Raw genomic sequence first — 10,639 nt, 5'->3', positions numbered from 1 at the left:
TGCAGTGAATGTTATTACAAATTTTAATACGAAAAACAATGAATCGAGCAACTCAGATTTCCGTGTGAGTTGGCAACGTTCGAGACGACGGAGTCGGGTATGGCTGCGGCCTGGAGCGTCCCGCGTCATGCCGTCCCGCCTGGAGCCGAGGCGTGTCCAACGGTAAGTTCAGAGGGTCAAAAATACGAAATCGCGAATTATTTTCAAGATGGAGTCACGAGTAAGTTCGTGATCACGTTTGTTGCAATCAATTGAAAAACGTTTAAACTGTTAAAGTAACAATTTTAGCAATACATATAGTTTGCTGATATCTGGATGTTCACGTACATTTGATGATCGCTGATGCATCAGCGTTGGTTGACATTTGTTTGCGAATATTAGCTAACGTTACCTAGAGCAATTTATGGTTGCAGACTTTGATAGTTTCTTTCTGTGATTTTCCTTAAGGTACACATCAGTGTCTTTAAAAAAAATAACACACCGCAGGTGACACGATGCACGGTGTGCTGTACCGACCATCATTGTCCCCTTTGCCCCACTTCAATATATAAGCCCCGGTGTATAGGCAAAGGTTTTGCAGCACATGGAGGTGCATGTAAAGAATGCCATTCAACATGAAGGTTAGTTCCATCCATCAGCTTTGTACTATGTCATTATCATTTGTTTGTTTGTAACTACTGCTACTTAGTAAGCTTACTAATAGTAACATTACATACTAGTTGCTTTATTTTATAGGGTAAGCGCGTAATGCTTTTCTCCCTTCATAGATTTCTTCATAACAAAATGCCACTGGGCCTGCAGGAGTGGAACAGTGGTCACTTCCACTGCCCTTTCTGCCTCAAGACCACAATAAAAAGGCAGGCTATACTGAGGCATTGGCAGATCTGTAGTCCACCTCTCCATGACGCCCAGTTGGACGCTGATGCAGACTGCAGAGAGATGGGCATCAATTCCCAGACAGAGGAGTGCAAATGTCTTAAATCACTCTTCATTTTCTGTGGCGCTGCATTGGCTGTGTTCACTTAATGCTGTTAGTTGATTGTCAGTTTGATTGTCAATTCTCTGCAGCAGGATCTGTGAACCTACCTCATCTCAGCACTGACAAACTGCCTGTACCGGTGAGCATATGTGTCTGTTTGTAAAGAAACCTATCTGTGTGTGAAAGTTTTGTGTTTTTTTTCACACGTGTGTCTGTGTCTCAGGTACATGATAGTGAAATACAAGGACAAAGAGACCCAGCAGAGAGACCCCAAGACCCACCGCCAGAATCCTTCTTGCCATTCAGTCCTAACCTGGACAACCCTCCCTGCAGAGTGAGCCGTGCAAAGTTGCCAAATGTACTTTGTCCTCACTGTAATGTGCAGTTCCGAAGAAAAAATATCAAGAAGCACATTTACAGACAACACACAGATAAAGCTGTCAGAGATATCACTGCAAATTCCCATCTAGATGCTGTATGCATTGATGAGAAGAATGGTATATATGCTGTGAAAAAGTCGTTTCTTGGACCTTTTATGCCTCTTCATGTCCAAAAGAAAACCTGGGGGAAAGAGCACCAAATCAAGTGTGAGTCCAGTGAGTGCCAACAGGCCAGTGACTTTGCTGTCAGGAGTGGCTTGAAGACATTTCTATGCCATCATGTCCGCTCTCTTGACTACTGTTCAGCTACCGATACTGTACTGAGTGAAGAAACTCTGACTAATGGTGGAAAACAAGTGGTTTGGAGGAAACAGGAAACAGCAGTGTCTCCAACTCCAGTCCCAGGCAGCTACTGCCAGTGTGCCAGTCTCTGTTAATGTCACCTTGAAATCAGAGCTGAAACGGTACATATCAGTCTATGAACCAAATGTAAGCTATTACAGCCGACTGGGACGAGTCGTGGTGACATATGATAAAAGAATGAATACCTGGCATTGCCCATGTTCAAAACCAAGAATGTCATGCATTCATAAATATGTGGCCAAATGGCATTTATTTGAGACACAGAGGCACCTCTTCAGGAAGGTACGGAGCACAGAGAGGACATCAGAGACGACTGAACAAGAACCATTACCTGAAAATACGGGCATCACATATCCTCCTGAAGATGACAGACTAAAAAAAATGGTGTCATACATATACCCATCTATTTTACCTGACGATGTCCTATCTGTCCGAAATGAAGACTGTCCAATGCAGCTTATTCCTCTGGAAACTGTGTGCTCTGCATGTCCAGGAAACATAGTTCTTGGCCCACCAGTTCTCATCACAAGTCAAGCACAGATTGTGTCTTTGACTGGTGTTCTGAAAGGTAAGCTAAAATCTTTTGTTAACTTGTTTTTCAGCATCACTTATTCCCCCACAATAAATAGACTCACACCCCACTCCTCTCCTTTCAGGTCTTAGCACTTACTGCAAAGAGTGGCCAATGTGGGATGCGTTACAGATACCAGGAGTATAAGGATGGTTTGAATAACTTTGATGATGGTGTCATTTTGACCTTCAATCTGTGCATGTTCCTACAGAACTCACTCAAGGTGTGTGTGTGTGTGTGTGTGTATGTATATGTATGTATATATATATTTATTATTATTATTATTTACAAGGATTATAACAAGGATTTTGTCCTCATACCTATTTGGAAACCAGGACACTACATGCTCTGTGTGTGTCTGCAGTTTTATTATTACCATTACCTTTGCACTGATTTACTATTATAAACTAATTTATTTTTTGTAAAAACCTATTTTATCTTTAATTTGAGAAATTGTATTACATTTGTTTACGTTAAAATTCCTAAAAAATATATGTGTACAGGTTTTGAAGCTGAGAGAGAGACACATTCTTTTCCTAGACTCCTTATTCCATAAACATCTGGAAGCCTCAGTTGGCTTTGGCGATCAACGATACATTCAGATTTGCAGGTTTTAATGGCATAAAGTTCAGATGTTCAATCCATCCATTTTGGATTTAAAGTTGTTAAAGTTATTCTAGGTGCTTTTGGTCTGTTCCTGACCACATGAAGTTGTTCAATAAGCATGCTGCTGTGGTATGTTCCTTACCACATTTACAGTTCCATTTACTAAACCCTCAGCCTGGTCATTACCAATCCTTGAATGACTGCTTTCTGGGGTGCCAATGGTCAGGCTACCTTGGGTTTTTAATGACCCTCAAGTACTTGGGAATATTGCAGTATAAGGGTTTACGTATACAATTTCAAAACTGACTCTTTAATGTCAAATATGGAATTTGTTGGGCTAGAAATAAAGTATGCACCTGACTACTGCAATAGCCCCAACCTATTTAGTTTGGTCTGTTTTAGGAATTTTGGAACTTAAAATGCTGATTAGTACTTTAATTACAGTGATCTTGCGCAGAGGATTATCCCAGGAGAATGGACTGTGATCTACAGCAAGGACATCAAAGTAAATGGGTTTCTATGTATTTTATTGTTTATTTTCCATGAATGAGCTGTGCTGAATGTTGTACACTGTCTTACTGTATTTCTGATTTTCAGGGTCTCCCAAGACAGAAAGATGGCAATGCCTGTGGGATCTTCATGTTAATGGTATTGTGTGTTGTCCTCAAATGTTTTTGCTAACAGAATCAGTAATGTGGTCACTTAATGGTGTGAAATATAATTTACCTGACAACATATTTGCTGTAGATCTCTTATTTTATTTAAATACCAGGGGAATATAGTTTATTATGTTTTTTCCAAGACTAGTACTGACCAATAAGTTTTCTGTTTTATTACAGTATGCTCTTTACATTGTGCTGGGGGCAGATTTTGACTTCACAACTGTAAGTGCCCAGAAAGTCTACAGACATTTTACAGTGCACTGTTTTTGTAAAACGTGACTTCATTGTTTGAAATATTGTATTTCTAGGCTGACATGGACACAATCAGGACATGGTGGTGCCTGTTGCTCCTGTCTGGTCATTCAGTTGTCAGGTGTGTCTGATTTCATCATCACATGTACAACTGTAACATACAAATGTGTAACAAAGCCAAAATTATACATATAGATCAAATTACTATTCTTCTTAATCTCTAACATGTAATTTAAGAAAATCTGTTTCTGTTTTAAAGGTTGGCACAGAAAAGGAAAAATAAAGATCCCATCGTAAGAATCACATTTTGATAGTCATTAGTTGTTTAGTTGTGACCTGCATGCTAAGGGTTATTATATGATTTGATTAATTTTGGATCCAAACCTCCCACTTCATATGCATACTTTTGTACTGACTTTTAAATATTTATTTGGTTAAATAAATATTTGGTTAAATAATTGTTGTCTGTGTACAGATAAAAGCAGATATGGATAAGGAGGAGGCAAAGAGGCCCAGGACAATCTCTCCTGAACAGTCGGTTAGTGTGAATGAAGTAAACTTGATGCCTTGTATACATACCTACTGTCAAAATACTACAAACTGTCTACATAATGATTTCTTAAAATAAGTGTTAAATGTGTTCATTCAGGAACCTGTTGACCTGACCAAGGAAATGGGGATTCTGGAGGTCTGAAAGAAACTACCATTGCATGAGACATAAAATAACATCAATGTTTCTGAACTTACAACGCTTACAAACAAAATACTATGGAAATTATTTTCACATTCGTCTACGATATACTTTTCAGATTACAAGATCTTGTCTCAAAGACGTATTGCTTGAGGTGGTCCTCCAGGATGGTGATAAGGCACTGATGACCTTGGCCCTTGTCTGTTCTTCGTTCAGAGACATAGTCACAGATTAAAACTTCCGGGAAAGAGCTCACTTTCTGTGGCTTGACAGTAAATAAAAAATGATGCTTTGATAGTTGACAACTTTAAAGGTTTCAGCATATTTATCACATCAAACATAGTGTTAAATTTGATAATCCTAAAATTTTGTAATATAGGTGTGACTAATTGGAGCAGGTTCTCCTCCAAATACCAAAAAGAATTCCGGACAATGTACTCAGTGCTGAACTGCTCCCAGTGCTATTGTTCATACAAGCGCTGCATGCCAGGTATGTATACTATATAATGTGCTTTGAAACTGGATGGCTGTTTGAGTTGTCACTTTTTGACAAAAAGACTGCCTGAAATAAATTTAAATACTGTATGATAGCAAAATGCAAGTATGCTTTTGTTCTATACCGACAGGTTACGTTGGAAGAGGAAGGCGGGGTGAGCTGTGGGGGATATATTGTGAAGATCCCCACCCTGGATTCTGCAGCCATTTCTGCCAACAAACAGCAGGATTTTAACCTGGAGCAAAAGAATGACAGCTGGCAGCAGGGTGTCTGGTTTAGGTTTCCCATAGGGGGTATTGCATCTTTTACAGCACCGCTCCTTTGGAGTAGAATGGGCCGATAAGTAACCTGACTTCCTCAAACTCATCCAATCTCCTCTCCCTCTGTCTCAATGGGGACAAACAGAAGGGATCTGTGAACGCCTTACTCATCCCTCCCATCTTCCATCTGGACATTTTGCCAGAGTTTGCACTACAGTTCCTCCACTGGAGTGTTAAAGGGCTAGTTCTTTTTTATCTAATTCATCACAAAACCTATTCAAGTACTATTTTAATTAACAATGGCAGGCACATTGAAACAGTTCCTACAGTAAAGGCAAATGTTTTCCATCTGTTAACCTGTAGTCACTTTAAGTTGTTTAATATGTTAGACTCCCCAAGGTCCAGCTTGAACAACACACCCCATACAGACAAAGACAACATGGGAGAGACAGGTAGCATATGTTAACATTGCACTAAATCCAGTATGTGGTCCATCTGTATACTCTGCTGTTAGGTGATAACATCAGAAGAGAGGATGCACACTCAGCAAGAATGTGCACATTTCCCATAATTTGCAGACTTGTGGCCCTGTGCAGTTACACTTAAATGTAATTATTACTGCTTAAAACATGATATATAGTTTGTATTGAATCTGCTCATGTTTTTATTGTAACTTTCCTTTTGATCACAAAAATGATACAATGAGAAAAACATACCTCAAGATATATAAGTGTAATAACAAAGGTATTCAACAGTTAAATACTTAATAATTACAGTAAAAGAAATTACGCTTTTGAGAAATCGGCAGCAAGTGATGACCTACTGTAGCTTTTGAAAAAATCTATTTTGTTGAAATAATTGCTGTAACTTACTGGCATGTTTGTGCATTTTTCAAATGGTGATGGATGAAAAAAAGGAGTTGGTATACTATATTGGTATTGAATGTTTGAAGGTTTTAATGACCTCACAATGCATTCACAGGAACAACAGCACAATGACTGTCCTGTTTTGAATACCAATTTCTCCTAGGGTTTTTTCTCCTTTTACAATGCCCTCTCCCTGAAGTACCTTGCAGGACTTTAAAGACTCAAAATGTAATTTGTCGGGGTCGGTCATCGCCACAATTTCTTGTGGCTATTTTTGAAGGGGGGGTTATTAATAAATGCTGTTAACGAAGCTGTTTTAATTTACTCCAGACTAAGGAAAACATCATGTCAGCCCATTGTCACACAAGGGAGCTGCCCAAAGTAGAGATGGCCTTACCCCCTCACATCTTCCTGTCTGCGCCCCTCCCCCCTTCCATCAACAAGCCCCTATCCAGACCCCATTCTCCTGACCTAATTAGATAATTAAATCATTATTCTTTAGCACAAATTGTGTGTCCCCGCTGCTCTTGTCTAATAGTCGTTGTTTATTGTCTTTAAGTACTAGAACATAAAATAGCATGAGATGGGAGGCTCCAGGTTGCAGCCATAGAAGGAATGTTTTAGTTTCCCTATAATCTGCATTTATTTTATGGGCATATATTTTTAAGTATTTTATTCATCAGTATGATAGTCTGCATTTGTCTTGTAGACATATATTTTCAAAGTATTTTTTATTCATTTGTATGATTGCCGTTACTGTTTAGTTAAAAAAAACACCAAATATATCAAGTATTTTATTCATTAGCATGATAGTCGACACAAGCTTTTACTTTGGACGGCACCAGGCGGGATGGCATGACACAGGACGCTCCAGGCTGTTTTAAAGTATTTTATTCCAGACGCGAGCTTGTATTTTGAAAAGCAGAAGCTCGGGGACGGCTCCAGGCGGGACGGCATGACGCGGGACGCTCCAGGCCACAGCCATACACTCTTGAGACGACGAGGTGACATTTGATGAACCAAAACAATCCAGTTGGGAAGTAATGAAAGTAAGTGCTGATGCTGGTGCAAATGTGAATTTAGTCTGTGCATAATAATAATATAAGTTTACAGTCTTTTCGCGAAGTGCAGCCATGCTTTTCTCATCGTCCGCTTTAGTTTCCCCTGCTCGTTTTGTTTTCGCGGATTCGCCCTTAACCCCTCATATTTCCCTTTAGCTGTGAGTTTAGCTATAGTTAAAGTTTGCACTCAAACTCGGAGAAATATTGTTTTTTCTGCTGAACTTTACGGACGCTCGACAGCTGCAAGCTCTTCCGTCCTCCCCTGAAAACAGCAACAGTAACGGTAGGCAGGCTATTCGTCCACAGCTGTTGACTCCGGTGTGAAGAGATACGTCTAGGTTGTTGTTTGTCCTCTTTTAGGATCATCTGTCCACTGCACACAGAGAGGTGATTGTCCTCTCTGTCTGCAGCTGAAGCCCTGTATGGTAAGTAAAATATATATATAAGCCTGGGTGCAAACATCTCAAGGTTAGAGTTTTTTTGTCTTATAATAAATGATGAATTTATACTATATGTTAACTAGTACATTGATGCATCATTTTTGCTGTAGCCAATATTGCAGTAGACTATATATACTATACTACACTACACTATACTATACATACTATACTAATAGGGCATTCAAGCCTTCCCCTCTCTTTCTTTTTCGTGTCAGTGAGTGTCGAAACGGATCCTTTCTGTAGCAATATTTCATATTTATCTGCGCACATTCTTGTGCTTTTCTTAGCACATGGCCTACCAGCACTTATGGTTTCGTGTCGTGTTTGCATATCTATCTCTATCAACAGTAAAACGCAATTACAGTTCACAGGCACTTTGCATAAAATAGCTTCATAGAGTGTGTGAGTGTGACCATGTGACCAAAGGAAACTGTACTTTCCGTTTAACCCCATTCTGTTGCCTAATCCGGTGACATTGCACCATGTGAGGTATGTGTGAGTTTGAGCATGTTTAACAACTGGACTTTCCAAGGAGATTTTCAAGACTCAACTCTCACACAACTGACTGTCAAACACAGAGAGAGAGAGAGAGAGAGAGAGGGAGTATAAAATGGTAAATCTCATATCTGGACTTCATTTTGGATTTCTCTCTTTTGAGTTAAACCTTTTTGCCTCCTCAATAGATTAACATGGCTGTGGAACTCGATGGATTATTTCTCCAGAACAGCACCTATAACTACAATGATGACTATGATTATGTAGAGGACACTGAATCAAGACCCAGTGAAGAGGTGTTTATCCCGGTTCTGTACTGCGTGGTGCTGGTCATAGGTTTGCTGGGAAATGGACTACTACTGGCCGTTCTGGCTCAGAAGAGGCGATCCTGGAGTATATCAGACACCTTCATCCTCCACCTGAGTGTTGCTGACATTCTGCTGCTAGCGACGCTGCCCTTCTGGGCTGCACAGGCCACTCAACAATGTGAATGGTGCTTTTGGGGTTTTCTCTGCAAGATCTGTGAAGCTGTTTTTAATGTAAGTACCAAATGGTGTTTAGAACAGGCAGGGACTGGAATGTAAAAAGGTAGATCTTTTCAGTAAAGCTGTGAAAAAACTTTTCCTTTTTCCTAGATAAATTTTTACTGTGGGATCTTTCTGCTAGTTTGCATCAGTCTGGATCGCTACCTGTCCATCGTCCACGCCACCCAGCTGTACTCCCATAAAAAGCCCAGGTTAGCTCATATCAGCTGCCTGTTGGTCTGGCTCGTCTCCCTGATCCTCACCATCCTTCACAGGATTTTCCTGGTGGCGAGGAAAGATCTAGTACAAGAGTGTGTTCACAGCTACACTCAGTCAGTAACTGACTGGAAGCTTGGGTTACGCCTGCTCCACCACACACTGGGCTTCCTGCTGCCTGCAATCGTCCTGATCATCTGCTGCTCCTGTATCCTGCTGAAGCGAAGCTCTGAAGGCCTCCAGAAGCAGAGGGCCATCATGGTCATCCTGCCCCTGGTAGTGGTCTTCTTTCTCTGCTGGATGCCATACAACATCACCCTCATTGTGGACACCTTCAGGAACAGCTCTAAGGAACGTGATGATGGTTTATCTGGAAATCGTCAACGTTCCCTGAAAATAAATGCTCTGATGGTCACATCTGGTCTGGGCTGCATGCACGCCTGCCTCAGGCCTCTGCTCTATCTCTGCCTGTGTGGAAACTTCAGGAAACGGACGCTGGCCATGTTGAAACGTACTACAGTTGAATCTGAGAGCTCGCTGTGGGAGTTGGGTGTGGCCCCGCCTGACCAGAATCACGATGGAGGAAGAACTGAAAGTGTAGATCATCAGGTCACGTCAAGTCAATGTTGAATAATATAATAACAAAACTGCCATCCTGCTACCTAGAAGTGAACTGAATAGTGCTCCCCCCGTAGGGGTGTTAAGTGTGAGGTTGTGTCATGGGTTCAAGGAATGCAGGAGTTTATGATGAGATCAGGATTAGAAATAGATATTTATAAAGAGTGACTCATTCACATTACACTTTAATGTGAAGGTTTCCGAACCACATCATGGTGACATATACTGTTGTACTTTTATTTTGTAATCACCGTTGCACAACTTTAGCTTGTCACCCTAAATCATGAGTATTTAATTAAATTGTAGATATCTGTTATTTTTATTTTTTATATTTTTATCGTGTATTATTATTGTTACTATTATCATTATTGAAAGCAAACTATTTTGTATATAATGAAAAAAAACATTGTGTCAATGAACAGTTTTCAGCTGTTATACAATCATCATAAAGCTAATAATTGGTGGAAAAATAAGCTCTTGTCAAAAGAATATATTATAAACCTTGTCAGTGTTTGTTGTGATCTGCCATATAACAGTCCGACAACGTTTATAACTTCATTGCAGATAACACAAACTGTTTCACTTTTCATTTTACGTCTTCTCTTGTTCAGGCAGTAGAGACTGTGTGGATTCCACGATTGCGCAGTGAGCGTGTGTAACCACAGTGCAGTGAGGGAATTTCCCTTTGGAGAATCCCACAGCCTTATTTCTTTTTGACTTCATTGTTGCAACATGGGTGTGCATGGGTTGGACACAGGATGTCACAAACAGCTTGTGATGCCTTCAGTCAGGTGACAGAGAGCGAGACAGAGGAGGAGGAGACAAAGCTCTCTGCTAGTGCTGCAGCCTTTTCATAGCTCTCTGTTTACTCTCATCTAAAGACTTGTCTGTTTGTTTGGTGGAGAGAGAACAGTGGCATGCCTTATGCGTAAGGGAAGTTGACTGGGAAAAAAAGAGTGTAGGTGGCAAATGAAGAAAAGAAGATAATATCTTATTTTAATGTACTATAATTTCACACAATAAATAAACAGTTTCCTTCCTCTCGGGCAGCACATTTTCTTACTGTTTCTACTTTAAGTAAAATGGTGTTTAAGTTTATCTCAAGCCAAAGTTTCATTAAGAATGTGTTCTTATCTGAGAAATGCTGGTTGACTGTGAC

General features: G+C 40.2%; 2 protein-coding genes across 5 annotated transcripts; both read left to right on the top strand.

Moving 5' to 3' along the window:
- Nucleotides 1-181: 181 nt before the first annotated feature.
- On the top strand, nucleotides 182-6,436 carry LOC144519411 (uncharacterized). 2 transcript variants are annotated; one of them, XM_078252510.1, is made up of 15 exons: nucleotides 182-220; nucleotides 448-620; nucleotides 768-1,118; nucleotides 1,203-2,290; nucleotides 2,379-2,516; nucleotides 3,344-3,404; nucleotides 3,497-3,547; nucleotides 3,739-3,783; nucleotides 3,870-3,934; nucleotides 4,073-4,106; nucleotides 4,289-4,351; nucleotides 4,463-4,501; nucleotides 4,623-4,776; nucleotides 4,884-4,994; nucleotides 5,131-6,436. In XM_078252510.1, exons 7-13 carry the CDS (start codon nucleotides 3,539-3,541, stop codon nucleotides 4,737-4,739), a joined length of 372 nt encoding a protein of 123 aa, XP_078108636.1. In that variant the 5' UTR covers nucleotides 182-220; nucleotides 448-620; nucleotides 768-1,118; nucleotides 1,203-2,290; nucleotides 2,379-2,516; nucleotides 3,344-3,404; nucleotides 3,497-3,538; the 3' UTR covers nucleotides 4,740-4,776; nucleotides 4,884-4,994; nucleotides 5,131-6,436. The 2 variants fall into 2 exon arrangements, with proteins under 2 accessions (XP_078108636.1, XP_078108635.1); XM_078252509.1 differs by having other exon boundaries at nucleotides 4,623-4,994.
- Nucleotides 6,437-6,892: 456 nt separating this feature from the next.
- LOC144519410 (C-X-C chemokine receptor type 3-like) lies at nucleotides 6,893-10,520 on the top strand. Of its 3 annotated transcripts, none has more exons than XM_078252506.1 (3): nucleotides 6,893-7,175; nucleotides 8,311-8,661; nucleotides 8,758-10,520. In XM_078252506.1, the coding sequence occupies exons 1-3, from the start codon at nucleotides 7,170-7,172 to the stop codon at nucleotides 9,490-9,492; spliced, it is 1,092 nt and encodes a 363-aa protein (XP_078108632.1). In that variant the 5' UTR covers nucleotides 6,893-7,169; the 3' UTR covers nucleotides 9,493-10,520. The 3 variants fall into 3 exon arrangements, with proteins under 3 accessions (XP_078108632.1, XP_078108634.1, XP_078108633.1); XM_078252508.1 differs by lacking the exon at nucleotides 6,893-7,175 and adding an exon at nucleotides 7,182-7,470; XM_078252507.1 differs by lacking the exon at nucleotides 6,893-7,175 and adding an exon at nucleotides 7,477-7,612.
- The last annotated feature ends 119 nt before the right edge of the window (nucleotides 10,521-10,639 follow it).

This window comes from Sander vitreus, chromosome 6 (assembly GCF_031162955.1).
Source record: "Sander vitreus isolate 19-12246 chromosome 6, sanVit1, whole genome shotgun sequence".
Lineage (NCBI taxonomy): Eukaryota > Metazoa > Chordata > Actinopteri > Perciformes > Percidae > Sander > Sander vitreus.
Note: the sequence above shows the minus strand (reverse complement) of the source record. Positions and strands in the feature narration are given on the sequence as shown.